General features: G+C 36.1%; 12 protein-coding genes and 1 pseudogene across 17 annotated transcripts; 9 read left to right on the forward strand and 4 right to left on the reverse strand.

The window, feature by feature from the left end:
• Positions 1-617: 617 nt before the first annotated feature.
• Positions 618-1,140, forward strand: F12A10.1 (uncharacterized protein). Its single transcript, NM_062647.5, has 2 exons — positions 618-798; positions 944-1,140. The coding sequence occupies exons 1-2, from the start codon at positions 725-727 to the stop codon at positions 1,068-1,070; spliced, it is 201 nt and encodes a 66-aa protein (NP_495048.3). The 5' UTR covers positions 618-724; the 3' UTR covers positions 1,071-1,140.
• Positions 1,141-1,361: 221 nt separating this feature from the next.
• On the reverse strand, positions 1,362-2,334 carry suex-1. Its single transcript, NM_062648.3, has 2 exons — positions 2,202-2,334; positions 1,362-1,641 (listed from the first exon to the last, which is right to left on the reverse strand). The coding sequence occupies exons 1-2, from the start codon at positions 2,330-2,332 to the stop codon at positions 1,431-1,433; spliced, it is 342 nt and encodes a 113-aa protein (NP_495049.2). The 5' UTR covers positions 2,333-2,334; the 3' UTR covers positions 1,362-1,430.
• A 432-nt stretch (positions 2,335-2,766) lies between these two features.
• On the forward strand, positions 2,767-3,231 carry F12A10.9 (Glycine-rich cell wall structural protein). The gene is made up of 2 exons (NM_001136338.2): positions 2,767-2,899; positions 2,950-3,231. Exons 1-2 carry the CDS (start codon positions 2,790-2,792, stop codon positions 3,161-3,163), a joined length of 324 nt encoding a protein of 107 aa, NP_001129810.1. The 5' UTR covers positions 2,767-2,789; the 3' UTR covers positions 3,164-3,231.
• On the reverse strand, positions 3,229-5,142 carry F12A10.8 (uncharacterized protein). Its single transcript, NM_062649.6, has 8 exons — positions 5,022-5,142; positions 4,935-4,975; positions 4,648-4,731; positions 4,107-4,598; positions 3,912-4,051; positions 3,695-3,866; positions 3,415-3,644; positions 3,229-3,368 (listed from the first exon to the last, which is right to left on the reverse strand). Exons 1-8 carry the CDS (start codon positions 5,107-5,109, stop codon positions 3,302-3,304), a joined length of 1,314 nt encoding a protein of 437 aa, NP_495050.2. The 5' UTR covers positions 5,110-5,142; the 3' UTR covers positions 3,229-3,301.
• Positions 5,143-5,710: 568 nt separating this feature from the next.
• Positions 5,711-7,986, forward strand: fzy-1 (WD repeat-containing protein fzy-1). Its single transcript, NM_062650.8, has 10 exons — positions 5,711-5,795; positions 5,847-6,002; positions 6,053-6,247; positions 6,311-6,419; positions 6,469-6,572; positions 6,621-6,728; positions 6,773-6,854; positions 6,906-7,153; positions 7,206-7,497; positions 7,547-7,986. The coding sequence occupies exons 1-10, from the start codon at positions 5,730-5,732 to the stop codon at positions 7,708-7,710; spliced, it is 1,524 nt and encodes a 507-aa protein (NP_495051.1). The 5' UTR covers positions 5,711-5,729; the 3' UTR covers positions 7,711-7,986.
• Positions 7,987-8,121: 135 nt separating this feature from the next.
• On the forward strand, positions 8,122-10,053 carry cyp-44A1 (putative cytochrome P450 CYP44). Its single transcript, NM_062651.7, has 9 exons — positions 8,122-8,287; positions 8,348-8,467; positions 8,513-8,627; positions 8,675-8,746; positions 8,790-9,014; positions 9,059-9,202; positions 9,253-9,355; positions 9,403-9,656; positions 9,702-10,053. The coding sequence occupies exons 1-9, from the start codon at positions 8,125-8,127 to the stop codon at positions 9,973-9,975; spliced, it is 1,470 nt and encodes a 489-aa protein (NP_495052.1). The 5' UTR covers positions 8,122-8,124; the 3' UTR covers positions 9,976-10,053.
• A 116-nt stretch (positions 10,054-10,169) lies between these two features.
• Positions 10,170-13,111, forward strand: npp-24. Its single transcript, NM_001393071.1, has 13 exons — positions 10,170-10,243; positions 10,318-10,472; positions 10,520-10,586; positions 10,629-10,734; positions 10,785-10,916; positions 10,970-11,091; positions 11,138-11,426; positions 11,475-11,636; positions 11,917-12,294; positions 12,342-12,528; positions 12,582-12,779; positions 12,828-12,928; positions 12,981-13,111. The coding sequence occupies exons 2-13, from the start codon at positions 10,320-10,322 to the stop codon at positions 13,051-13,053; spliced, it is 1,968 nt and encodes a 655-aa protein (NP_001379685.1). The 5' UTR covers positions 10,170-10,243; positions 10,318-10,319; the 3' UTR covers positions 13,054-13,111.
• On the reverse strand, positions 13,100-19,023 carry sahd-1 (Deoxynucleoside triphosphate triphosphohydrolase sahd-1; the record flags this gene model as incomplete). Of its 5 annotated transcripts, none has more annotated exons than NM_062653.4 (9): positions 13,100-13,545; positions 13,592-13,717; positions 13,766-14,032; positions 14,089-14,221; positions 14,267-14,652; positions 14,710-15,037; positions 15,089-15,286; positions 17,718-17,860; positions 18,947-19,023. In NM_062653.4, the coding sequence occupies 8 exons, from the start codon at positions 17,810-17,812 to the stop codon at positions 13,315-13,317; spliced, it is 1,764 nt and encodes a 587-aa protein (NP_495054.1). The 5 variants fall into 5 exon arrangements, with proteins under 5 accessions (NP_495054.1, NP_495055.1, NP_001412556.1 ...); NM_001425627.1 differs by having other exon boundaries at positions 13,315-13,545; positions 18,947-18,970; NM_001425628.1 differs by lacking the exons at positions 17,718-17,860; positions 18,947-19,023 and adding an exon at positions 16,997-17,139 and having other exon boundaries at positions 13,315-13,545.
• An 896-nt stretch (positions 19,024-19,919) lies between these two features.
• On the forward strand, positions 19,920-21,296 carry ZK177.3 (C2H2-type domain-containing protein). Its single transcript, NM_062655.4, has 5 exons — positions 19,920-20,058; positions 20,361-20,492; positions 20,533-20,601; positions 20,652-20,723; positions 20,984-21,296. Exons 1-5 carry the CDS (start codon positions 19,939-19,941, stop codon positions 21,209-21,211), a joined length of 621 nt encoding a protein of 206 aa, NP_495056.3. The 5' UTR covers positions 19,920-19,938; the 3' UTR covers positions 21,212-21,296.
• On the reverse strand, positions 21,235-21,821 carry ZK177.9 (uncharacterized protein). The gene is made up of 3 exons (NM_062656.2): positions 21,709-21,821; positions 21,539-21,664; positions 21,235-21,479 (listed from the first exon to the last, which is right to left on the reverse strand). The coding sequence occupies exons 1-3, from the start codon at positions 21,814-21,816 to the stop codon at positions 21,348-21,350; spliced, it is 366 nt and encodes a 121-aa protein (NP_495057.1). The 5' UTR covers positions 21,817-21,821; the 3' UTR covers positions 21,235-21,347.
• A 1,466-nt stretch (positions 21,822-23,287) lies between these two features.
• ZK177.2 (uncharacterized protein) lies at positions 23,288-24,389 on the forward strand. Its single transcript, NM_062657.3, has 3 exons — positions 23,288-23,994; positions 24,045-24,133; positions 24,177-24,389. Exons 1-3 carry the CDS (start codon positions 23,295-23,297, stop codon positions 24,276-24,278), a joined length of 891 nt encoding a protein of 296 aa, NP_495058.1. The 5' UTR covers positions 23,288-23,294; the 3' UTR covers positions 24,279-24,389.
• Positions 24,390-24,916: 527 nt separating this feature from the next.
• Positions 24,917-25,341, forward strand: ZK177.13 (annotated as a pseudogene). Its single transcript has 2 exons — positions 24,917-24,998; positions 25,064-25,341. Coding segments are annotated over exons 1-2 (360 nt in total).
• A 447-nt stretch (positions 25,342-25,788) lies between these two features.
• On the forward strand, positions 25,789-26,042 carry ZK177.12 (NDK domain-containing protein; the record flags this gene model as incomplete). The annotated part of the gene is made up of 3 exons (NM_001368588.1): positions 25,789-25,804; positions 25,854-25,920; positions 26,015-26,042. 3 exons carry the CDS (start codon positions 25,789-25,791, stop codon positions 26,040-26,042), a joined length of 111 nt encoding a protein of 36 aa, NP_001355401.1.
• Between the last annotated feature and the right edge of the window lie 113 nt (positions 26,043-26,155).

A 26,155-nucleotide genomic window follows, 5' to 3' on the forward strand; every position in this document is an offset into this window, starting at 1 on the left:
TTCTTCTCACGTTTTCCACTGTTTTACCGTTTTTAGAAATGTAAAACCGTTAAAACTGTGGAAAACGTGAGAAGAAGTTCATTCTCTTTTGAGAAAATTTGAGAAAAGAGACGTCTCCGTAACAGCCCTAAGTAAGGGAGTTCTGAGAATTGGCATTGATTCTTCACTGTAACAGTATTTGGAAAATTTAACCTGCACACCGAATCTGTCAAAAATTAAAGTGGATATTGCCCATACGCAAAACTATGCGAATATGTATCTTGTAAGAACCAATTTAAAAAAAAGTATTGCATTCCGGAGCTTTTGCTGATTAGAACATAAATCATATTGTTTTCAAAGTTGAATTTTTTAAAGTGCTGATTTTTTCCAGTTTCAAGCTGCTAAGCTTTTTTTAAAAATTCCCCCTATTCCTACATTGACACTTTGAAATTTTTGAAAACCCTAGATCTGGAACATGTTTTGTTCTCGAAACGTCGTGCCAAAAATTGTTTATAGCCGTCAACCATCACACATTACTCGCAGTCGCTATCACAGAAAAATCACGCGAAATCGTCATCAAACCATTCCCGATTTTCGGTCATCAATATGTAGTCTACAGCATTTTAAAAAGTCTTTGGTTTTCCAATATCATGATATCTGTTGATAAACATTCTATCCGTTATGTCTCGACAAGTATAAATAGGAAGAGATGTAGAACGTTGTTGTCAGCTGGTAGCCTACAAAAATGAATTCGCAAACCTACTTTTGGATATTTATTTCAATCTGTTCAATATTACTTTTGCAATCAATTAAAGCAAAGTAAGTTTTTTCAAAATATAAACAAATTTGTTCCTAGAACTGTGTATGGAAAACGTTTTGAGTACTTCTTCAGAAGATATGGAGACTCTAGTTACATTTTACCTTTAAAATTGTTATGCAGTTTTAAAATCTAAAACACTTTCAGTATAAATGTTCGTGAAAAACGCCAATGGGGATTCGGATATCCGTTATTTGGAGGGCTCGGAAACTCCTGGGAGGTGCCAAGTAATCTTCCAACTTATTGGGGATACAATGCAATGGCTGGACGTTAAATAAATATATAGATCTACTTTTATTCTAAAGCAATAATAATTTTTTCACATACCAAATTTTTAACTACTTAAAAACACTACATGATCTCAGGGAATTTGGCAGTTAGACAAAATTTAACTCATAAAACTCGCATTGATATTTTTATAAAATATATTTATAAATATATATATACATATAATTCAAACCTTCAAGTTTCCTGAAACGATACCTTATATTAGCTTTTGTCGACAACTGAAATAGTAGTTCTGACGCAAAGATCTTACGCAAAGAAATCACATGGGACAGAGTAATCGGATTTAAAACATTTTATTCACAGTATTCTAGGATACACATTTCTAACAGGAGAAACTATTTAATTTTTACCAAAATCCGCTATTATAGCTACTGTATCCACCAGAACTATAACTCGAATATGATCCCCATGAGCTGCTTCCATAGTTTCCGCCATATCGTCCGCCATACCCTCCTCCGTATCCGCCTCCATATCCGCCACCGTAACCTCCACCATATCCACCGTAGCCGCCGTAGGGATATCCACCTCCCCATCCACCATATCGTTTTTCGCGATGTCTAAAATATATAATTATTGTTACCTCGAAAAATTAATGGCCAAGTTTTTTGTTTTTTTAGTTTTATGAGAATAACTTTGAATCTTGCCAAAACACGTGGTGTCAGAGTGTCCCATGTCGGTTTGATCTACGTAGATCTTCGAAAAAAGCGGGATTTGAGACGCAGAGTTTTCAACTGATTTTGCATAGTTAAGAACGCGCTCACGTCACTTTTTTGGGCGAATAAATCTCGTATTTTTGTAGATCAAACCGTGATGGGACAGCCTAACACCACGTACCCAAAACGATCACCATGATCATCGAATTCAAATTCTTTGTAGCTGTTTTTTTAGGAAATATATTTACAAGACTGGTTGACTTTCTGATTCTGTCACCAATTCCTAGCGAGACCCAAAGTTTAAGGGCGGAGTTTTATTTTCTTTTCGTAGAGCGTGTTTGCACCTCAATTTTAAATGCACATTTTAATGCACACTAAATATTTTTCAGTGATGTCCCCATAATAATTGCTAGTTTCAGACTAGTATTTAAAAAAGCTGATATGAAAAATATTCGACCGCTCACCCTTCAGGAGCCTTCCATCCCAAATTCCTCGGATGCTTCAGACTTTGTGAAGCTGTCTCCAAATCTGCAGAAGCCTCTGTGAAGTTTGATAGAATAATTGTGGCAAGACAGAATACAAGAAGAGATTGCATTTCTGAACTTTCAAAATTTTATTTTTACTCTGCTTTTTATATGAGACCGGCATATTATTTTCATCCAATTCTGTCCTATTCCTCTTCCTCGTACAGTTAGGCTTACTGAAAAACACATTCGGCAAACTAAATTAAAATTTCCGAACTTCACCTTGATTTTTTATATTTTTTATTGTAATCACTAGAGCCCTGTTTACAATATTTCCAAAATCATTGACCCATTGACTCATCATAAGTGCATTTCGACCAGAACATAACGACGGCAAAAAACCTGATTTGATGCAGTGGTTTGACGAATCATTGTCTCTTTTACGTTTTCAGCAAATTTGGTGAATACTACGGGAATGGGAAGTAAAACATAATATCAAAAATATGGTGGGGGAAGAAAAAATGATATAAAAAGAAAAGAAAAAGTGATCCAGACAATCAGTCTTTCCTGTTTTTAAATTTGATTATCATGCATTCAACTACTCTATTCTTCGTTGTTTTTGGTATCTTGGTGGCTGTATCGTTGGCGTTTGATGACTTGAATCATCCGAAGAACTTACAATGGAGATCTTCAGAAGGGTGAGTTATTTGGAGAAAAATTTATGAATTAATTTCCAATTAAATTTCAGAAGCCGTGTTAAACGATGGGGTGGCTGGGGAGGCGGATACCCAGGAGGTTACGGAGGTGGTTATCCAGGTGGATACAGTGGCTATGGTGGTGGATATCCTGGAATGTATGGTGGTGGAATGGGTGGAAGCTATGGGAGCAGCTCATGGGGAAGCTACTCGAGCTCAAGATCTGGAGGATTTAGCAGTTTTAATAATGGATACTATGGACGATAAGTCGGTTCTCAATTCTGATCTCACTGTTTTAAATATGAAATTTCGTTTGTATAAATTCGTTGATTAAAAAAAGTATCAATTCATGCATTACAAATAACAGATCAATTTACAAGATGGCTTAAAACATTGAAATTCCTATTACCAAATCGAATAGTTCGACGACGAGGAGCTGGGCTTTTTTGGCACACTTGGTGGCGAGAAGAGACTGAAATGCCAAATTAATACTATTTGATAGGAAATTTCGGAATTACTCGTAATTAAATGGAGAATAGTCGGGATTTGATTTAGACGGCGATAAGGCTTCTTGGTGATTTCTTTTTCTCGACGTTCTTGGCACACTTGAATCGGTGTCGAATGAAACTAGTCTGTTCTTTTGTCGTTCATCATCTGATTTTGTCGTATAGTCTCCGAACGAAGGAAGCATACTTTTCTGATGTTTTTTAGATTCATCCGCGTTTTTGGGCAAATATGATGTTTCAAACTGAATTAATAAAACTTGAAATTCCATTTCAAAAATTTAATTCAACTTACAAAGTCTTCCTGGCTGTCCAGATTCAGAGGATCCTCATTGTGGAAGTTGGCTTCATCAAATCTAGGCTTTGATGCACTTGCTTTGATGGGAGCTTGTTTTTCCTCCGAGCCAATTTCCAAATAGTACGGGTCGCGTGCTTCTTCTATTTCCTGCTCGTACTCTTCGAAATCACTGAATATATGTACTATTATTGAGCTCTTTCTGAATAGAAGTTACCTCGACACAATATCATGTGAATAGAAAGGATCTTGTGGTAGATAGTCTATTTTATCATTGAATTCTTCACGATACAACAACCAATCAGACCTCTCGATTAAATAATCGAAAACTGGATTCTTCTGATACTCTTCAGATTTCTGAAAAAAAATACACACTATTTCCGTTAATGTCTCAGTGAGCACTGAATCCAACCGTCTTTGCTAGAGCAACTGCGACAAGAGCCTTTTCAACTGTTCCTATCGTGGTCCCGGTGTGATTTTGAAGTGGGATCGGACGAATTGAATCGATTCGGCGTAGACGTGAAGAAAATCGATTTATACTTTGGTCCAGCGTGGGAGAAACTTTTAATCTTTCTATTCTCATAGGCTTCATATTGCTTTCTGCATCTTGGGATCCCCACTTTTTCAGCCACGGAAGAACATGCTTCACTGAACGACCCACAGTCGAAGCTCCAATGGTTTCTTTTTTCGTTGTCTTAGTTTTCCCTTGTTGTTCTTCTTCTTCTTCAGAATTTAATCTCTTCATTGGAGGTAGTTGATTTCGAGTTTGTTGATCTTTCTTCACTCCAATATCGCTAAAATCCCAAGTTTTTGAAATATTGCTGCGTGGAAAATTTGAAAATTTTCTTATCGGAGTTGGGGATGCTGAACGCCCTCTTGATGTACTCAGATTATCGTCCGAATTCTGGAATACGCTGTGGTTGGTTAACTTTAATTTTCACTTTAACAATAACCTGAAATGAAACATTTGCAGAAGATGGGAGGGAACTTTTGGCATTGGCGAACATTCCAGCTTGAACATAGTGTCTCCGATGTCTCTGCAAACAACACATCACTGTTTTATTGCACAATTCCAATGATAAATTTTTTTGAACACGTGTTCTTTTCTTATTTAAAAAAAATGGAATGGGAAAAATTCATTACTTTTTAAAACTCACATCCTGTTCGCTCGATCTTTATGTTCCGACTAACATACTAACTACTAATGTTGTAAGTTTGATAAATAATTTGAAGATGTTACCTGGGGGAATCCATTGACATCTACAGCTACAGGGCGATTACCTGAACAATTTGTTGTTAGAAGTTGGCTTTTTGGAAAAGAGCTTACTTGGAACTATTCTCTTGAAGCTTGAGATTGTTGGATTTTTGTAAAATCTTCCTTTTCGAAATTTAATTACTTCTCGCTGTGGATGCATTATAAATTTAAAGAAAAAAGTTCAACAATAATGATTATTTATTATAATAAAAAACAATAAATGTTCCAAACTGAACATTTTTCAAAAACTACTGTAATCGTGGCGAGACCCCAAATTAACTGCGAAAGTATGCGCCTTTAAAACCGTATGGGAGAGAAACCGCGATATTTTTCTTTTTCACTCGCATTGATTTCATTTTTCGAGATTTGACGATTTTCTGGCTTTACGCATGCTTTTTCAGAATTTATAAGAATTAATAACCGCTAGATTATGTCACTAACAAACGTTTTTTAATATAAATTACACATTATTCACTTAAATTGTGTGTTTTTATGTCGAAAAACTGCCGTTTTAGGGAAGCATAATTTCCGGTTGCTCTCGGTTCTCCAGATCTTAATCTCATCATACAAGTAATGCAAATTCGCCCCAGCGGTGTTCTTTTTCGACCACAACTGGCGGCAATTTCGAACGTGCATGCCATTTTGACTAAACGTTGATTATTTATTTTTCCTACGGCTCTTACAAAGCTTGAATTTCCTCGAAAGAATTTTAATCTAGTTTTCAGCTCAATTTTCGTTTGAAAAATATAATTGTTTTTCAGTAGCTATCGATTCTCCACAATGAACAACAAAGGACGCACGCCCGGTAGTGCCGGAAGAACAGTCAGATCGTCCGCACAACAAAATGTACAGGAAGTTCAATTATTATATTGTTGGACATAAAGTTTCCAATTGCAGGGTCTGACAATGCGAAAAAGAGACATGACACCCACTCGCAACACAAACTTGCTACCCAACGCAACTTTCGTAGGTGATCGATTTCTTGGAGTCCGACTGGATCAGGATGAACTCGATCATGCTAATCATCTCATGACGAGTAAGCTCTACAGCAACGTATGTGGAAACAATTTATGAATAAAATTCTATATTGATGAAATTTACAGAAAGAGAATTTGAATAATTCCATGTCCGAGCCCAACAGTCCGGAGAAGAAAAGTGTGGAAGGAGAAGCTCTGAAACAAATGATGCGCCACAAATCCACTGGAGCTCTTACCGATGCTGATGATGGAGATCGCATTCTTTGCTATAAGAAAAATCTCGCTCCACCACCAGCAATTGGATATATTAATCAGGCAAAAGTAGCGATTATTACTTTAATTTAATTTAAAAATCGTTGGAAATTAGTAAAACTCTAATTTTAGGTATTGTATAGTACAAATAGTGTGATCAATCCAGCATCGTCAGTGAAAAAGTCGACGAGACATGTCAAAGAGACTGCGACGAAAGTCCTGGATGGACCTGGACTCACTAGTGAGTTAATATATGTGTTCTTTTTTCTCAAGTTTTCCATTAATTTCAGAAGACTTATATTCACGTCATCTTGATTGGGGATGTCACAATTGGGTTGCAGTCGCTTTAGGACACGAATTATACCTCTGGAACACTGAGACATGTGTCATCAAGGCAAGATTTTGATGGCCACTTTCAAAATATTGTTTTGTTTTTTTCCAGAATCTCTTTGAAGACAATGCTCCGACTAACGAAGGTCTGATCACCTCAGTACGATGGAGTCAGGAAGGTCGATATATTTCCCTAGGATACGCATCAGGAGCTGTCAAGGTACAATTGCTGTCAATATATTTGATCAAGTTTTCCTTTTTCAGATCTATGATCCAAATCGTCCGAAAACCACTGAGTATGTGCGTGAGTTGAGAACCCTTCGAGTCGGTGGAGCTTCACGATGTGGTCAGTTAAAATGAAAGACGGAGTGATGCTTCAACTTCATTATTTTTTCAGCTTCAATTGCATGGAGAAAGCAAGGAGTGATGACATGTGGTTATAAATCAGGAGACATTGTTAATCACGACGTCAGAATCTCTCAACATGTTGTTAGTTCGTGGGGAGGCGACAATGGTCATTGTCGTGACGTCACAGCTCTCGAATGGTCTGCAGATGAGAATATGTGCGTCAGTGGATCATCTGATAGAACTGCAAAGATTTGGGATGGCCGTCACGTCAGAGGAAGTACAGTTATTCAGGATCCGGTATCATTTCCAACTAGTTAATAATATTAATTATTCATGGTCAAAATTTCAGGAACCTATGTTCACTATTGACGAGCACACTGGTCAAGTTCGTACAGCTCAATTCTGTTCATTCCGAGACGGCATCCTGGCCACTGGCGGTGGAATTAACGATGGAACTGTGAAGTTGTGGGATGTCAAGAGACAGTTCCAAAAAGTTCGAGAGCTTAATGTTTGTGAAACTGGCGGTGTCGGTGGTATTGTATTCAATCGTCCGTACTCTGAAATGCTAACAGCTTCTGACGATGGTTTCCTGCGTATTTACCGATTCAATGCAAACTACAAGCTATCTCACGAAATTCAAGGTGAGAACATTATCAAAATTCGTTCCTACAATAAAAATAAATAATTCAGCATCTAACGAACCTATCATGGATCTTGTTGGATCTCCGTTCGATGAAGTACTTATTGGAGACATGGAGGAAACTTTGAAAGTATTCCAATTGTTCAACGTCGACAAGAGTACGAACATTCTCGATAGAACTGCGCCGAAAAACGTTGGCTTGAACGTTAGATAAAATTTTACTGTACCTTAATTTACTGTACCTTAAATCTTAATTGTTTGTTATCCCCTCAAAGATCATCCTACTTCTTTTTATTTATTCATTACGAACGCCGTTTTGACGCTAACCTTAACTTTTCGAATTAGTTTCAGATTTATTAATCTGTAAATGGTCTCTTCTTGTCTTCTCACCTCTGAATACACGTCAACATGAACATTTGTTTGTATTGTTGCTGAAATTTCCGCTCATTTTTACTTTTTTTAATTCCAATAAAGTCATTTTTTCAAGATTAAAACATCTGTTTTGATATAAACCATTGTCAATAGGTCAATTGCCTTATCTTATCAGAAAGTCGATACTTGTTTCGTTTTTGTCTAAAAACTCCGAACCGGTGTGTCTAATTCTCTTTTTAATTTTGAATTTTCGAAAATGCGAAGATCTATAAGAAACTTGGCTGAAAATGTTGAAAAATGTCCATATTCTCCAACTTCTTCGCCCAACACTCCACCACGGACATTCTCCGAAATTCCTGGTCCTCGAGAGATTCCAGTCATCGGGAACATTGGGTATTTCAAATATGCAGTGAAATCTGGTGAGTTTTCAGTAATTTTATTGAATATTTTTTATCTTATATATATATTTTTTTTTTTAGATGCGAAAACGATCGAAAACTATAATCAGCACTTAGAAGAGATGTACAAAAAATATGGAAAAATTGTGAAAGAAAATCTTGGCTTCGGAAGAAAATACGTTGTTCATATATTTGATCCTGGTAGTTGAGTTATTCGATTTTCTAATTCAAATATACAATTTTCAGCTGATGTTCAAACTGTGTTGGCCGCGGACGGAAAAACTCCATTTATTGTTCCACTTCAAGAAACAACACAAAAATATCGAGAAATGAAAGGAATGAATCCCGGTCTTGGAAATCTGTAAGAATAAACATTCGAATATTGATATCAGGATAATTTTATTACAGAAATGGTCCTGAATGGTATCGTCTGCGATCTTCAGTTCAACACGCAATGATGAGACCACAATCGGTTCAAACGTTTGCACAGTTTTATGATCTCAAAACCAAATTCTCATTTCAGATATCTTCCATTTTCTCAAATTGTGTCAAATGATTTGGTTTGTCACGTGGCAGATCAACAGAAAAGATTTGGACTTGTAGATATGCAAAAAGTCGCCGGAAGATGGTCACTCGAATCTGCTGGTCAAATACTTTTTGAAAAATCTCTTGGATCTCTAGGAAATCGATCGGAATGGGCCGACGGACTTATTGAGCTGAATAAAAAGATTTTTCAATTATCTGCCAAGTTAGGTTAAAGCAAACTTATGCATAATTGAATTAGATTTTTAGAATGAGACTCGGTCTTCCGATATTCCGTCTGTTCTCAACACCTTCTTGGCGGAAAATGGTAGATCTGGAGGATCAGTTTTATTCAGAAGTCGATCGCCTGATGGATGATGCTCTGGACAAACTGAAAGTCAACGATTCTGATAGGTTTGCACTTTAAGACTGGGAAAAGTTTTTACATATTCAATATACTCTAGCAAAGATATGAGGTTTGCAAGCTATTTGATCAACAGGAAAGAATTGAATAGACGAGATGTGAAAGTAATATTGCTGTCAATGTTTTCAGATGGTCTGAGCACGGTAAGCTGACTGTAACTTATTAAAATAATAAAAAAAACATTTTTTAGACTGCACCGATGCTAATATACAACCTATATAATCTCGCAACACATCCTGAAGCACTAAAAGAAATTCAAAAAGAAATAAAAGAAGATCCAGCATCTTCCAAGCTTACATTCCTCCGTGCTTGTATCAAGGAAACGTTCCGAATGTTTCCAATTGGGACTGAAGTTTCAAGAGTCACCCAGAAAAATTTAATACTGTCCGGATATGAAGTACCTGCTGGGACAGCTGTTGACATCAATACAAATGTTCTAATGAGGTATGCAATTTTAAAAATCTGATCACAATTAATGCTACATTTTAGACACGAAGTTCTGTTCTCTGATTCTCCCCGCGAATTCAAGCCTCAACGATGGCTTGAAAAATCGAAAGAAGTTCATCCGTTTGCTTATCTTCCGTTCGGATTCGGGCCACGGATGTGCGCTGGTCGACGATTCGCCGAGCAGGATCTACTAACATCACTTGCCAAGCTGTGTGGAAATTATGATATTCGTCACAGAGGAGATCCAATAACTCAGATCTATGAAACTCTTCTTCTACCACGTGGCGATTGTACCTTTGAATTTAAAAAATTGTAATTTTTCCATTTTAGATCAAAATATTAAAATTTTTCTTGTATTTTTACTATTCTTCTGTATGATAAATTAAGCTCGATATTATTCTTGTTTCTTGCTTCCCCAGTTGGGCAAATGATTTACTTTTGTTCAAAGATTTATTTCTAAAAAAAAGTGAAATTGTAATTAGGTTCATGCGCTCCATCGACACTCGACAGAGAGACGGTGGAGACGCAGAAATTACCAGACGGAGAAGTAAATTTTCGAATTGAATTAGTTTTTCTCTTTTAAAGTGGGTTTCCTTCATTTTTATATTTTTATTAACGAAGTATATTAATTGAAATTTCATAAATAATATATTTTCAGCCATGCTCATCACCCATCTCATCGATTCTCTCAGCGACAGAGCTGTTATCACTCCCTTAACTCCAACGAGTGTCATTATTTACGATAAAAATGAATTAAAAGTTTATGTCGGATTCACAAACAATCGTAATAGCTTAGAATACACAAAGGAAGTGGTTAGTAGTCGTGAATTATAATTTTTTGGTATAAAACGTGCTTTCAGGTTCTTCTCCTGTCGACAGAGATTCCAAAGAAAGCGGAAATTCGTGAAATTATTGTTTCTAAAAATGGTTTGTAATTAAAAAATCTATGAAAATAATAAAATTTTTAAGGCGACTATGTGATTCTGGAAGGTCCGAGAAGTTTATTCGTTGTGAGAATTGGCGCTGAGATTTTAGTGGCAAAACCTGATCGTTTGCCATCTGAATGCTTTTGCGAGTGAGAATATAAAACATTTGATATAGTAATAATATAAATTCAATTTCCAGATGCTACCCTCTCCACGACAGTCTTCTTCTTCAGAATATTTCGCTCTCGGTCGTTAAAGTTCGCCTTTTACCTGAGAAATGTGACGAAAAGACTTTCGTGACCGCAGTTCTCTTCTCGGATAACTGTATTAGGTTTTTCTCGAGATTCTCGCTGATAATATTTTTTCTAAAATTTTAATTTTCAGATTCTACAATCTCCAGAAAAAGTTCGATTCTCTGCTTTTAGCGGTTGATTTTCGAAATCATCTTCACCAAGTACACGATGAAAATGTGGCAAATAACACATTTGGACTTCAGAAGGCATTAGGTTTGTGTAATTGAGAAAAGTGCTCAATAATCTATCAAATTTACAGTTTCCTTCGATTTGATTCCTCCAAAACCGAATACTTCGCATTTTTCAATAATTTCCATTGATTCCGACTGTGATTTCTACACTTCATTCGTCCATTTTTCATGTTTTAAAGAAGGTTATGCTCCTCGTATTCATCGTATTGAACCTGTCGACGGACTCCCATGTGATCCACTGGATCTTCGATACATTCAAACTACAAATCCTCGAATCTGTTCGGTTTTCGTATTGGTGTCTGGTGGTGGAGTTCTTAGTCATCTAGTCGTTTTTCCAAATGAGTTCGGAGAATTTCGGTTAGTTTTATTTTTCGAAAAGTTTTTTTTTGAAACAATTTTTTTCAGATTTCTTGTGAAGGATCAACTTCGTCTCCCATCATCAAATGGCGATCCAAGAATAGTACAAAATCAAATCAGATCATTGAAAGTCAGCAGATATGAAATTGCAACATCTTCTAGTCTTTTCTCAGTCAACATCTTCCCCTGGTTTGAAGCTTTGACTTCTATGTACGTTTTTTTACAAACGGCTGTGCGCCTTTAAAAAGTACCGTAGTTTTAAACGTTCGTTGCTTCACCGATTTCGCATAGTTTCTGATTAAAGGTTTATTTATTTGCTTAAAAAACTAAAATAAATCAATCAAAAACACATAAACTTCGACAACTTGAAGAAAATTCTACGTCAACGAAAGTTTGAAACTGCTGTAATCATTAAAGGGACACAGCCATTTGTAGTCGTGTCAAGACCGGGTACCGTATATTTAGATCAGATTAAACAATTTTTTTAAAGCTCGCCAACATCTACTCTTGAAAAGGAGACTCGAGTTTCCGAGCTTGTCGATGCAGTTATTCCATCTGATGAACTTTCGAACACTACTAAATGGACTGGAGCTCGTGCGCTTCGTGCTGTTTCAGTGCAACTGACACAGAGCCTGGCAACAGAGGAAGAAGAATTGCTCCCCGAATCTGAGAATATCATGCATTTGGTGATTCTTGAAAACAAAGATGGTCAACCTGCTCATTTATTCAACATCTCCACATTTGATAATATATGGTCAACTGAAAATAAGACATCTTTTGGAAGAGATTCGGTGTCCCAGCCACCTATGAAAAGTACGGGCTCTTTGGAGCAGCAACTTGCTGCTTTGAAACCACTTGCAGCTTGCGTGTAAGTTCAAATTATTCAAGTTTTTATTCTTAATTGTACTAATTTAGAATCTCCGAAAAAGTATCATGCGAAGAGGCAATTGATGCCGCTATGAAGTTTTTCGATGCAGTTGATGAAAGATTGAAGAAGCATTGTGAAATCTCAAAGTTATTCGTGGAGAGATGTCTCGCAGTCTCTTCAAGTGCTCAAGCTCTTGATGAAAAGCAACAAAGTGTGGATCAACGACTGATTGAGGTAAATAAAACTTTTTTTTGCATATTGTTGATTTATAAATACATTCTTTTCAGGAAACAAACACTGTCGAAGAATTGAAAATTCGAATGCACGAAACAAAAGAAAGAATGGAAGGTGCGCGAAAAGGAATCAATGTGCTATTCCACCGGGTTGACGAAAATGTCCCATTAAGTGACAATGAAATTCGAATTTTCGAGCGTCTCAAGGAACACCAGAAAATGCTCTCGGATATGACAAAACTAGTTCCGAAGGTGACCAGTATCTTCAAATTATACACAACAATAAAACTATTTTTACAGATGACATTAGATTCGAATGAGATCCACCGAATGGCCAATATAGTGCTGAAAAAACGTGGAACAGGCGAAGAGCAGAACAGATTTGCAGCTGTTGAGAAAAAGTGAGATTTAAATTCAAATGGCAATGTTTCAAAAATATCTAAACATTTGCAGTGCTACCGAAATCGAAAGCTTGGAAGCTCGCGAGAACAAACTGAATACCGGAATTTCTGAGCTTTCTATCTGAAAGTTAATCTTATTGTAATGTTTTGATATTATTGTTGTTGAATGAATCACTGTTTCCATTCCTTTCTTTATTAAAAAAAAACAGCAAATAGAAAGGCAAAATTGCATACAGAAAATGCGAAAACTTCTAACCGTTTCTTCTTTGTAAGAAGCTAAGATGTGGTACCAATACAGAAAAATCATTGGGTGAATGTTGAGCAGGAGGAGGCAGTAAAATGTATAATTTGATGTGTATATGTAAAGTACATTTAAAATATGATTATTATGAGCTACCAAATTCGAGACGACGTTTGGCAGTGGAGCAGCTCGATGAAACTTCATCAGGAGAATCTTGCGGAGATCTTTTTCGTGGGGTCAAAAACTTTTCAGACTCCCCAGCAAGTTGAAGTGCACGCTTCACGCGATCCGCTAACAGTGGCTCTTTCCTCAAACTACGATCTCCCATCACGAAGATTTCCCATTTTGTGGCCATGCGAGGGCAATTGTTGATAACCTGAAAAATTTCTAAATGAAACAGACAAGAAATTTGATAAGCATACATAATCTTCAGATGGATAGAATCCGACAACTTGTTTCCCTTCATGCTCACTCGGTTTTCCATCGTAGAAAATCTGACGTTCGATTGGATGAGTTTTATCGTCCAAACCTCTACCAAGGACGGAATGCTGAAAATTATATAATTTTGCTCAGCACCAGGACGGAAATAATCTTACCATTACAGTGAACTGAATATCCTTCAGTTTTCCATCCATTTCTTCAGTATCATCCATTTGCTCCAAAATTTCTTTCATCTTTTGTCCAACTTTTTTGACAACTTCTGCAGCTCCAGTCTGATTGTTGCAATTCCCCTTCAACTGCGTCGCATTTTCTGGATTCATTTCAAAATAACCAAGCTTGCAACCGATTTCTCGTCGCTGGATTTTCAATAGAGCTGTCTGAGCTTCAATCATTTTTGGATCCGTGATCTGGGAGTTGAGAATCTGAAATTAAAAAAAAAAACTAGTTTTGATGTTGTTTAGTTATCTTCTCGCAATACCTCCTGCTCTACATAATCCGTAGTTTTCAAGAAAGCATCAACGTCTTCTGTGACATTCTTCAGTGAGTATAGTTCTCCATTTGATCCCTTATACTTCAGGAAGTCACCTGCATTGATCAGAGCATCCACCATTCTAAAATATGAATATTTCTTGTTGTAAAATAAAATCAGGCTTTACAGTGTTTCCATGAATCTAACGGCTTTATGTTGATAAACTTTCGAATGAAGTTCTTGTCGTGAATCGCCGATTGCTTTCAAGTCTCCGATGCATTTGATAGAGTAGGCGATTCTCTTCAATCCACTATTCGGATCAATTACTACACGGACATGATTGAATAAACGTTCGAGTGTTGATTCACTGAATGTAATACCAACTCCCGATGCTTTTGAATCTCTGAGCAAATAATCCATTTTGTCGACATCATGTCCGTTATAAGAATTGGAGACAACGTCGAATAGAAATGATTTTTCTGGTCCACAGCCAATGATAGCCCATTCATTTTTGACTGTTTCCTCACGCACGTCAGCAGGCAAATCTTTAAATCCGTCCATATCTTGGAAATCCTGAAAGAAAAACAATTGTCATCAAATATCCTATTTTGTCAATTACAAACCACTTACAAATGGTTTTCCGCTGATAAGTTCTGTGATAAGCGTAACACTTTTTGCATACTCTTCGTCAGTTTCACCAAGAATGCAAGCAAATTCAGATTTTATTTCTGGTTTATTCATGATTTTCTTGATGATTAAAATAGACATATCCTCATGCTTGAATCTGCTTCCATTGCGTTTTGCGAATTCTCCATCAAACAGATGAGAGAATGGTCCATGTCCAACATCATGAAGTAGAGCAGCAACTGATGTGCAGATAAGATCAGATTCTGTGATATTTAGTGATGGTTGACTATGTCTGAGCTTATCGACAAGCGCGTAGGCGAGTGAGAAGGTTCTGGAAACAAAATAAATTAATTTAATTAGCGTTTCTACGTAATGGTCCTACCCCAGCGAATGCACAAATCTCGAGTGCTCACAATTTGGATACACAAGATAGACGAGTCCAGTCTGTTTCAGATGACGCAGCCGTTGAAATTCCACAGTATCAATTAATTTGTCGATTGGTCTCGGCACTTTGACGGTTCCATAAACATTATCATTGATGATATGCTTCGGTTCTAGGCTTTGCCAGTTCATATTGCAGCTGAAAAATTATAGATAAAGAAAGTTTGAAGCAAAATGATTTTTTGTAATGGAAATTGAAGAACTGAAACATTAAACATTTCGAGAATTTTTTTCGAAGCATTGAATAACCAGAATAAACTTAGATTCGACGTTGAGATAGCAGACTTTAGGCGGGAAATTTGGATTTTGAAATTAAATTGTCTTTTCATGCAGTCACATGATTCTCAAAAATGAAAAAAACTCCAAAAAATATAGGAAGAATGAAAGTAACCAGAAACACAAAAAAAACTAAACTTTGAAGATTTATGAAACAAAAGGAGAAAAAAGTGCAAAGTGAACTTTTTTCTATTTAGGCAAGAGGAAGAAAGAGAAAGATGGTTTTCATTTGAATTTAGCCCTCAACGACGGCAGATGGTTATCTCTCGAAGTACTCGTATTTTAAAATAACATTGTGACACCTTTGTAATCGCTTAATTTCAGATTTTTATCGCTTGAAAGTAAAACTTCTACAATTTCAAAGTTGAAAGAACTACGCACTTTCTCGCAATGACGTCATTTTAAAGAGCAGAGACTGAGGAGGAAATTATTTTCAGAGAATTAAATAAAACAAAAACGAGGAAAGTTCTTCTCTTTCTCTGAAAAAAGAAACGGAAACATTAATTAGAAAAAAAATAATTCGAATAATGCCGTTTTTCCTCGAGGAGTACACAACGCTTGGGTTTCTAGGCCATACTTTCTAGGCCACCATTTAAATTTTCAGGTCTGAATTCAGATTCTGATAGAAGCTCAACTCACTGCCTCCATGATTCTCTAAACATGTGAAAACCTCGACGAAGACTGATAAACGACATTATTAAAATCGAAAAATAAATCCAATTATTTATTAAAAGAATGGTCTTCGAATCGCGTCGGTCTGTGTCAATACGTTTCTGCACTTTTCCATCTTTTTTTTGCATAGAGAAAGTAGAGAAAAAGGCTTTGAATAAACGCAGGCACAGAGGAAAAGCTTCCAACTACGAGATAGAATTCAGAATAGAGAGTAGAAGAGATATGAGCAGCTGTGTGGAGTGCACGGAAGTAGATTGTGTCGAGTGGTTTTAACACTTGGTATTTGTTTCAATTCGAATAATTTCGTATATAATTTAACTTCTGCCCCTTTTCTCTGACTAATGAAAAAGATAATATTGAATTAATATTAGTTAAAATTCCTGTGAAAATTATTGAACATTGTTTTTATTCGAAAATATACCATAGAGCAAAGCTACGAAAAGATTCGAACTATGAGCACATTGGATATCAGTTTAAAACTTAAAAAATTATTTTCATTCAAATATAATCTCTCAATGCCCCTTCTTTTACCTATTTAAGTTGCTATTAGAGTGAGAAAGAAGTACACGTGGAAGGACAGGTCCTGGAAGTTGGAGTTAATTCAGATGATAAGCACAATTTATTAACTCAAGGCCTGTCAAAAATGATCGGTCAAGGTTCTGGAGTCACTGGTTTTCTTTTTTTTTCCTGATAAGAGCTTTTTGATGATCGTGCAAACTGATAATGCGCTAAATTCTCTCTTTGTTTTTTTATTGATCTTTTTTTTTTGAAAAAAGTAGGTGAGTCACAGTGAAAGTTATAACAAGTCAATTTTTCCCATTGAAAAGATTAATTACTTTGTTTATCACATTCACTTTTAAGATTGCGTAATCTTAGTTGGGATCCGGAAATTGCAACGGACCTGAATGTTAAGAGTGAGCAAGATGTCTGCAGTGGCATGATGATTTTTAGTTTCGAGTCGATTATAGAGGGGGAGTGATAACAGTCACAATATTTTTGAGGTTTTAAACGTGGGAAAGAGGAGAATTGGAAATGAATAGACATATTGACATGCTAATACAAAAATATGACATCATGTGAGATTGATAGCAAAAGTTAAAAGTCAAGAGTTACGGTATAATCCAGTGCGAAAAGTTTCAAATTTCTCGCCAAAAATACGGTACCCGGTCTCGACACGACAATTTTTGTTTAATGCACGAATGTGCCCTTTATGTGCACTGTAATTTCAAACTATTGATGCAACGATTTTTTCCCGGATTTTCAATAGTTTTTGGAAAAAAGTCTTGGCAAAATTTGGCTCACGGTCTGCCAACTTCTGAACAAAATTAATATTTTATATATATATTATAAATATCAGCAAAACCTGCAGTAATGTAGTACTACTGTAGGAATTACGGAAGGGGTACGCTTGGGGCCATTGTATACAATATCCCACCGTACCTAATCTGGGTGTCTCTGGAATTGGTCGAAAAAGCTTATTAGAACTGGTTTTTTACTAATTAGAAGTGGTTCCATCTTATCTGAGTAGGTTCTACGCGACGACTACATTTTGTACAATATCAATAAAAGGTGATCCAACTTTTTTCTATAACTTCCTCATAACTGCAGCTCTACAAACTTACGGGGAAGATGATGGGGTTGCAATATTCAAAGAACTCAGTCGACGCCGAACTTCTTTTGTGTGAATCTTTGGAAACCATGGTTGGCCACTGTCCATGACGGATGCACTCCGATATCGGGGACCTTTCAAACTTGTGGTGGTATTCTGAAATTCACAATTTCAATACCTAAAGCCCATTTCAGACTTAAAAATAGTTTTGCAATAGAAATGAATGAAATCATTACTGTTGTCCAACATTATGCACCTATATATATATCACTTGGCTCTCAACAAGGAACGCAAAAAAATGACACGTGATTTTTATAGAATGATTGTTTTGAAACTTTGTATTAAAAAGGACACTATGATGAATTAATAATAAAACAAACATTCAGAGTACGAGTAGTTGATATCAGAGCACTAATATGAGGAATACGGTAGATCCTACTTTCCTACTTTGTCAGAGTTTCGAACGAACGCTAAGAACTCTGGAAACATTTTTTTGCGATCAACACATATATATGTATCAGCAAAACCTGAAGTAATGAGAGTACTACTGTAGGGATTACGGTAGGAGCGTCTGAAGATCTCATAGTTCAGTTAATTCTGGAGTAGTTCAGGTTGTGCCTTTATACCAGAGCTTTGCGATTTGATAGAATATTTGAAGTTAAATTAATGTGACTAGATCTTAACGGGTTTTATTATAGTTTGAGTGAAATACACACTGATCAGCCCTATATTTGGTTTATACAACTCCGGTAGATACCTACCTATTCAGCAAATGTTACACATTTAAAAATTTGTTAACTGAGAAAATTACCAAAACTTATCAGCTAAAGAGTTGGACTCGGGCTTGACCTAGCGATACCTCTCCTTTCAGGAGCAGTGGTGGACACTTTAGTGATTGATTTGAAGACTTAAAATATGTTTTACTAACACACATTATCTTTAACTTATTTTTAACCAAGATTAAAGTTCGTGCCATAGAAAAAAGTGCCGAACATTCTGTGATAACTGAGGTGTCTTTGTACTCTAACTCCACCCTCACTATCATTAAGATTGCTCACGTGATGAGGGACCAACTATCTCAAAAGAGCACGAAACTCTGGTCCCATGCCATCATCCAGAAAGTTGTGATGAGGAATAAAAAAAAAAGAAAAACAACAACATCTCATTTTCAGACACACACTTGTCCACACTAAAGACGATTCGAACATTGATAGGTGTAACAATGTCACCAAAAAAACTTGCCGTTTCGATCTTAAAGTGATACATTTCAGTAGTTGAGAAGAGGGTCTGGTGACGAGTGTTCAATTGTCTGCAAAACTGAAACAAAATAAGTTAATAAAGTGAATAACAAAATATTGAGAAAAAGACGAGAACGAGGGGAACTCTGCTGGTCACTTTGGTTTTATCTTGTCATTTATCAGTACGTAAAACGTCACGGGGCACATGCCATGTTGCGGGAAAAAGATGAAAAGAAAGCATTCATAAATAACGCATAAGTATACTGAAACTGTTGTCCCCTGGAAGGAGATTGAAATAATAGGAATATAACTCAGAAAGTATGTTCAAGAAGCTGTTTTAGAAAAAATAGAAAAACTTTCTATCATATTGATTTTCCTAGCGAAAACTCAGTTTTAGCAATTGGCCGAAACTTTTGAAAATCGAACATTTGTTGAACTGTACATATTGTTATAAAATTTTGTCATGTTCCCATTGATTTACCACTGAAGATAATGCCTTAATTGAACTTCCAAGAAAATTATTCAAATACGAAATCTAAACTGTTCAAAACTCAAAACAGCGAAGATCAGGCAGACACATCCACCTGACGCGGCTTTTTTCATGCTTTCAACAATTTTCAACAACAAAATTAGAACTATGTTAAAACCGTATAATGAGCATTTGACATATTCTGATAAACTATAAGAGTATAGATAGGAAAGGTACGGAAACCGCACTTTTATCATAAAGTACACGTCATTTTCAATCTTTTTTTGCTTTATCAATTAAAAAAAACTTGTTTCAAAAACTATAATTTCCCTCCTTACAGTTCGGATCAATGTTCTATGCATATTTATTTTCTCCTCTTCCCACACCACGTACAACCATCATTTTCCCTTTGGTATCCCTGCCGAATAAAATGTGATAATTCTGCCTCCTAATAAAAAATACGGGGGAGCGAAATGTGCCCAGTTTTTCTTTTTTGACAATTTTCTTTTTTTCCATTTCGAGAATAAATGGAAGAATCACCCACAAAAACATTCAAATGTCCAAAGTGTTGGAACAAGTTTGAGAATAAACCAAAACTGATTACTCATGTCGATTTGGAATGCAAACATAAATATTTTAGATGCGAGGTAGGTGTCTTTTTTGTTTATTAAAACGGTTTCTTAAAGTAAATTTTAAAAATTTGTTTGATGTTCCGACAGTTCTTTTCTAAAATGTTGTTTTTATTACATTTTTGACATGTTTAGGTGAGTAGCTTTACGTTTTTTTTTTCAAATAATCCTTCCTGGAATTGAAGTCAAGTTCCATCTGCTCAAAGCGTTGCTTTTCCGCTGTTGCAGGGGATGGAGACGACTTGCCGTCATGGAGATATGAAAACACACCTCACTATCAGTCTGAAAAAAGTAGGCTTTAGATAATTTTTCAATTTCAGTTATGTGACTTCAAATCAACTCAAAAAACTGGACTCACCAGTCATTATCACGGCCACATTCGTCAGTCAAATGTCATCCACTGTCCATATTGCAAAAAGAAGAAAACGTTCAAAAGCAGGAACAATTTGATGGTAAAAAATTATTTCTGATGAATTTTAAAGTATATTCCAGGTACATGTTCACCATTATCATCCCACGCATATAAACGAAATGAAGCAGGCAAACTTGGAAAGTGCTAAAGTGAGTCTGTCAAAAATTCTGAAGGAGCTTATGAACTTATATGTCCGCAGGAAGAAAAAATGAAGACAATGTTGGAAAAGCAAGCAAAAGAAGCACACGAATTCGAAATTTCACAACCAGCGGTAAGTTGTTCATTTCATTTATTTCAATTTACTGTAAGTAGCCTGAAGTTGACTTTTCCAAAAATTATAACTACTCAATTTATTATTATAATGAAAATTTATTTCAAATCTCCAACTATGAAAAGTGATCTAAGGCATTCAATACTTCATCAAAATATTTCTCCCATTGCCATTTGTAAGAAAATATTTAAGTTTTATAAGGCTTTGAGAGTTTTTTAAACCTTCAATATTTTTTTCAACTCAAGAGTAACAACTTTCAGGTATTTGAAAAGGATTTCGCGAGTTATGATCTACCGATGTTTTCTCAATGCCCTCCAATGAACGGGATTCCAGTATCAACTCCAATTGAATATCCTTATTCTCAAAATCCTTATCAAGATCACACACCATTTGATAGCTATCCCTACCCAAATTTCCACCCACAACAGCTCCCACTGCCAACTTTCGAGAACAATCTTCCAGACATTGCAACCTACTTCGATTTATAAGTGCTTTTGCCACTAACCATGTATGTAAAACTATATTTTATTCATCTAATCAGCAAATTCGAAAAAATCAATAAATATTTAAAACATGGCGACATCAATCTAAAACCCGAACAGAATTGTTTTGTTTGAAAAACTGTTATTTGCCAGATTGAATAACGTATTCCATCCAAATGTCCTCTCCGAGAATTACTTTGACACATTGGAACAGCTCGAGTCTCTCCTTCTCTTCATCAACTGACTCGGCATCTGGATTTTCCTCACGTAATTTCTGGAATGATTTATTGTTTCATTTATATTGTTTCCTTTTTGATAATTCAACAAACTCACTCTAGCTACAGACAGCTGCTTTCTGAATCTATCAACAGCTTTCTCGAACGGCTCCAATTTGATATCACCTCGAAGCGTGGTCTGTACTCCCTCGTCGACTTTTTCTGGTTTTTGATAGGCACTTTTCTAAAACTTGAAATGTTACCGTATCAGGAAGAAAGCTACCTTACGTATTGGTTAAAAATTTTGTCAAAATAGTAGGTGTGATGCGGAGCACAGAAGTCATATGCTACGGTTTCGCGGAAGTGATCGTGGACCGGGATTTCTTTCAAGTTCATGATCTGAAAAAAATAGAATACTTAAAGTACTAAAAAAAATTATAGAAGGATTTGAGAACTAACTCGGCAATTCGCCGCAGCTTAATCACCATCTTTAGCAACTTTAGAAATTCCAAGCGAAAAAGTTGCCAAAATTTGGTTTAAAAAAAGGAGATTTTTCTAAGCTTGACTAAACTTGATTAAAATGTTGAGGTCGGGAAAGAAGTTGCTAAAAGAAGCTTTAAAGTTGCGAGAAAATAAAGTTGACGCTTAAGTTGATGAAGTTGATGGATAAGTTGCAACGAATTGTCGAGTAACACGACAAAAAAGTTTGGGTACAGGAACAAAAATTAAGGCCTACAAAAACACATTCTGTTAAAAGCCTAAAAATAAAACAGAAATAGAATATTATAGGAATGGTTCTCAAACATATCAGTATCTAATGAAAAAAACTTCCAAAATTGATCAATACCATCGTTATGCAATACGAAATGAGCGATGAGAGGAACTGCTGCTCATAAAGATTTCGAAACACTTCGATAAAGAAAACGATTGCGTCATAATTATCGACGCTTCCTCAGGGCAAAGCAGTATTTGAATTTGATTAAAAAGTTGTACAGAAAATATAATTTAGGCCGAAAAGGGAAATATGACGAAATCAAAGAAAAAGTGGCCTTTTCCACCGTGTTACACATTAAACAGCCAGATGAATTCTATGAGAGACGGAAAAGGAACGAAACACAACTTCACTGTTTTGGTGAACGATGTGCACAAAACAACAGTTCAAGCAATCAACAATAACAGTAGAGAAGAATACATGAGCTTTAATTGTAGAAAATGCAAATTTATTTAAAATCATTCATAGTCATTCATTCTTTAAACACACACAAATTTCAGAGCCATTTTGCTTTTTTAGTTTATACTCTTCATCATCAATTATTAAGATAAATGTTTTACACAACCACAAGCTACCTTCACTGTAGCAGCTGAATTGTCAAACTGTGCGCAGTAATGTGGTGCTGAATGTGGTGAGTGTGGTGTGAGAATATGGTAACCATCTTTTTCGACGCGAAGAATTCAAATATATCCTGAAGAACTTAATGAGCACGAGCAACCAAACCCGAGTCTAGTATGGAGAATAGATCCACCACAACGTCTTGTCCAAAACCATTTGATGTTCGTTTTGTCTTGATTTCAGGGAAAACGATTCAAAATTAATTTAACAATTTGAAAAACATTTTTCAAACAATTTAAATTTATTTTCAATTCATTAAAGCCCTTTTTATAGGGGTTTTAGACAAAATATTTTTTATTGAACAATTGTTTCTCCGAAAAACAATTTTGCCTTTCAAGTTATAAAACAATGTGATATCAATTTAATTCTGAATTTTTATTTGAAAAAGATTTCACAATTTTCAATACGTGAACTTTGCCCCACAAAGATTAAATTTTACAAATGAAAGAGAAAACCGAGTCATTACAAAGTCTCTTTTTTAAAGATGATTTTTGCTGTGGTGGATATTCTAGAAATATCGATTCAATTGTTATGTATTCTGTTGTTTGGAACGACCGTGATTAACTGTGTGAGTAAGGGAAGACACAAGGATGTGAATGCGATTGTTCGCGAAACCGAAAGCAAGAAAATTGTGCCTTGGAGTGATGCAAAAGTGCAAATCAAGAAGTTCTTAGGGGATGGAGCCAGTGGAACAGCCTATTTGGTGGTGTGGGAAGACAAGGAGGTTGTTATGAAGGTGACAGGTATTCACCCACAGTCGATTTCGGTACTCCACGACGAACTTTTGATCACGCAGAAGATTGGCAAATTGTCAAAAAGTTGCCATAATTTTCTGCCATATCACGGATCAATCGTCATAAGCGACCTTCCAGCTAAAATGATGCGGAATTCCGAATGTGTCAACCATCTTGCGATTTTTATGGGTTATGGTGGAACAGTTTTGGCCGATTGGAGAACCAGCGACTACAGACGGTGTATCACAATTATGGCTCAATTGGTTCTGGCTATGAGGATTGCCAACGACAAGATGAAATTTGTTCATGGTGACATCTATATGATGAATATTTTAATTGCTCCAACAACCAAACGATGGATCGAATACAACATTGATGGCAAAACAATTACGATTCAAACATTTGGCATTATCCCGCAATTGATTGACTTTTCGAAAAGTTGGTGTGGAGGTTAGTTCATTTTTAATGTAGATGGAAACTCAAGTTAATTATATTTACAGCCGATCCGGAGCGTCACGACATCAGTCGTTTGCACACAGTCGCGAAACGCGTCGGTCATAGTTTGAACGGAAGTAAAAGGGATAAAAAGGTTTGTATGGAACGGAATTCAATAACTGATTATAAATTTTCAGAAAGTCCGGCAAGCTGTTAAAATGGTGGGAGCGGCCAAAAATTGGAAAAATCTATGTCTTTATCGCCAATTATTCAAGCAAGTCATTGTACACGATCATTAATGCTCCTCAAATCAACTTCTCTTTCGGACTTCAGGACTTTACATGGACTTCTTATGAACTTTTTTTTCCTCTTTAATTTATGATTTTTCTTTCCAATCAATAAAGCTGTGATTCATTTAATATGAGATTTGAGGACATTCGACACCGAAAAACACTGAAAATTACAAAAGTGGTCATTTTTCATATCCAATTAGGGAGTTCTGAGAATTGGCATTCATTCTTTACTAAATAGTAACAGGAGGCAAGCAACTGGAAAAGGCCTTGATACGTAAAACGGAAGTGAAACATATAGTTCCATGAAATGAGGCAGAATTCAAGTCAAGGATCATTTAGGATGTGGTGCATATGAGCATCCAAACTTGAGCTGTAGGGTGCAGCGCTTATATTGCATGTACGGTATTATTATTTTCCACGCCAGAGAGCGTAATAAGTGTAATCCAGAAATACGTTTAAAAAAATTTAATATCTAACTTTTTCAATAACTGTTTGATGTGGTTTACACGTTTAAAAAATATTCAAAAACAAATTAAAAAGACATAAAAAATTAAATTTCAATCATTTGAAATTTATAAATAACTAACACACATTTGGAGCATTTACAGTCGGTTTGTGATGTGCGCAAATGTTACAATGAGCCCGATGCTTTTTCAGATGTAATCTACTGCTCTCCATCACTTCGTTGCATTCAAACTGCCACTCGGGTCCGTGAAATGTCGGGAAGTAAATCATTGCTTCGTGTTGAACCTGGGCTCTTCGAGTACTTCCATCACCCACACGAAGTTCAGTTGACAAGACGTTCCGCCCCTTCCTCTCTCTAGATACAGTTGTTGGAAAACAAGAGACAAATGGCGAGTATAATGCAAGGATCCAATTGATTTTGAATGCACTTGCGGATCAATCGGAAGTTTCAACTGTCGAGAAGGAATTGAAAGTCCTCGTGGTGGCTCATGCTTCTACAGTTTATATGGCTGTTGGATTGCTCAGAGAAGTGCCGAGAAAAATTAGAGAAGAGGAATTGGATAATATTGCAATTCCTGTTCCACACACTCTCGGTTATCTCAAGAATATCCACCACAACGAAAATCATCTTTGAGACCAGATATTTATTTGTAATGACTCGGTTTTCTCTTTCATTTGTGATATTCAAATTTTGTGGGGCATCACGAAAATAATCTATTGTCAAGTGTTGAAAATTGTGAAATCTTTTTCGAAAGGAAAATTGAAAAGCAATCAATATATGAATTCTATCGACCGGGCTGCCGTTTTTCGGATTGCGAACAGCTTCACTTTTTTTTATTTTCGTAATGTTTTACAATGTTTTCCACTCATTTTTTTGTGAAAGTTTTGAAAAAAAAACTTTCACAGTTGCAGATGCTAGTATTTTGTTTGCATGCGAAAACTGTCTAGTACCCATCTCTGGCCGGTGTCATCTAGCACCAACCGGATATCCCCAGTAGATGTTTTAAAACATCCGAGCATCTGCCGTCGAACAGCCGTAGGTCGGCCTCCCATGTCTGGTGCCAAGTGTGAGTTTCAACAACTTGCAATTTTATTCAACAGTGTTTCCTTTTGCAGGTCTACTGTCAATTATTCCGGAAGTCGGGTCTGAATTGATAAGACAAATCACAAATCGGATGGATTTGTAAGTTTCTAGTAAAATTTACAAGCTTGTGACGTAGCTATTACGATATCTTAAAGCATTTGTAAACAAAATTCCGAATTGATGATTATTTCAGGAAGTACAGCTGGAGTGGTTGGAATTGAACGACCTGATGAACAATCAGGATGTAGTTGGATGTCTGGATGGTTGGAAAGAGCCCGACAAGATGTTCTGTATATGTCCCACAGAAAGAAAATTTCGTAATTATTTTTTCGAA

The sequence above is a fragment of the Caenorhabditis elegans genome, chromosome II (assembly GCF_000002985.6).
Source record: "Caenorhabditis elegans chromosome II".
Classification (NCBI taxonomy): Eukaryota; Metazoa; Nematoda; class Chromadorea; order Rhabditida; family Rhabditidae; genus Caenorhabditis; species Caenorhabditis elegans.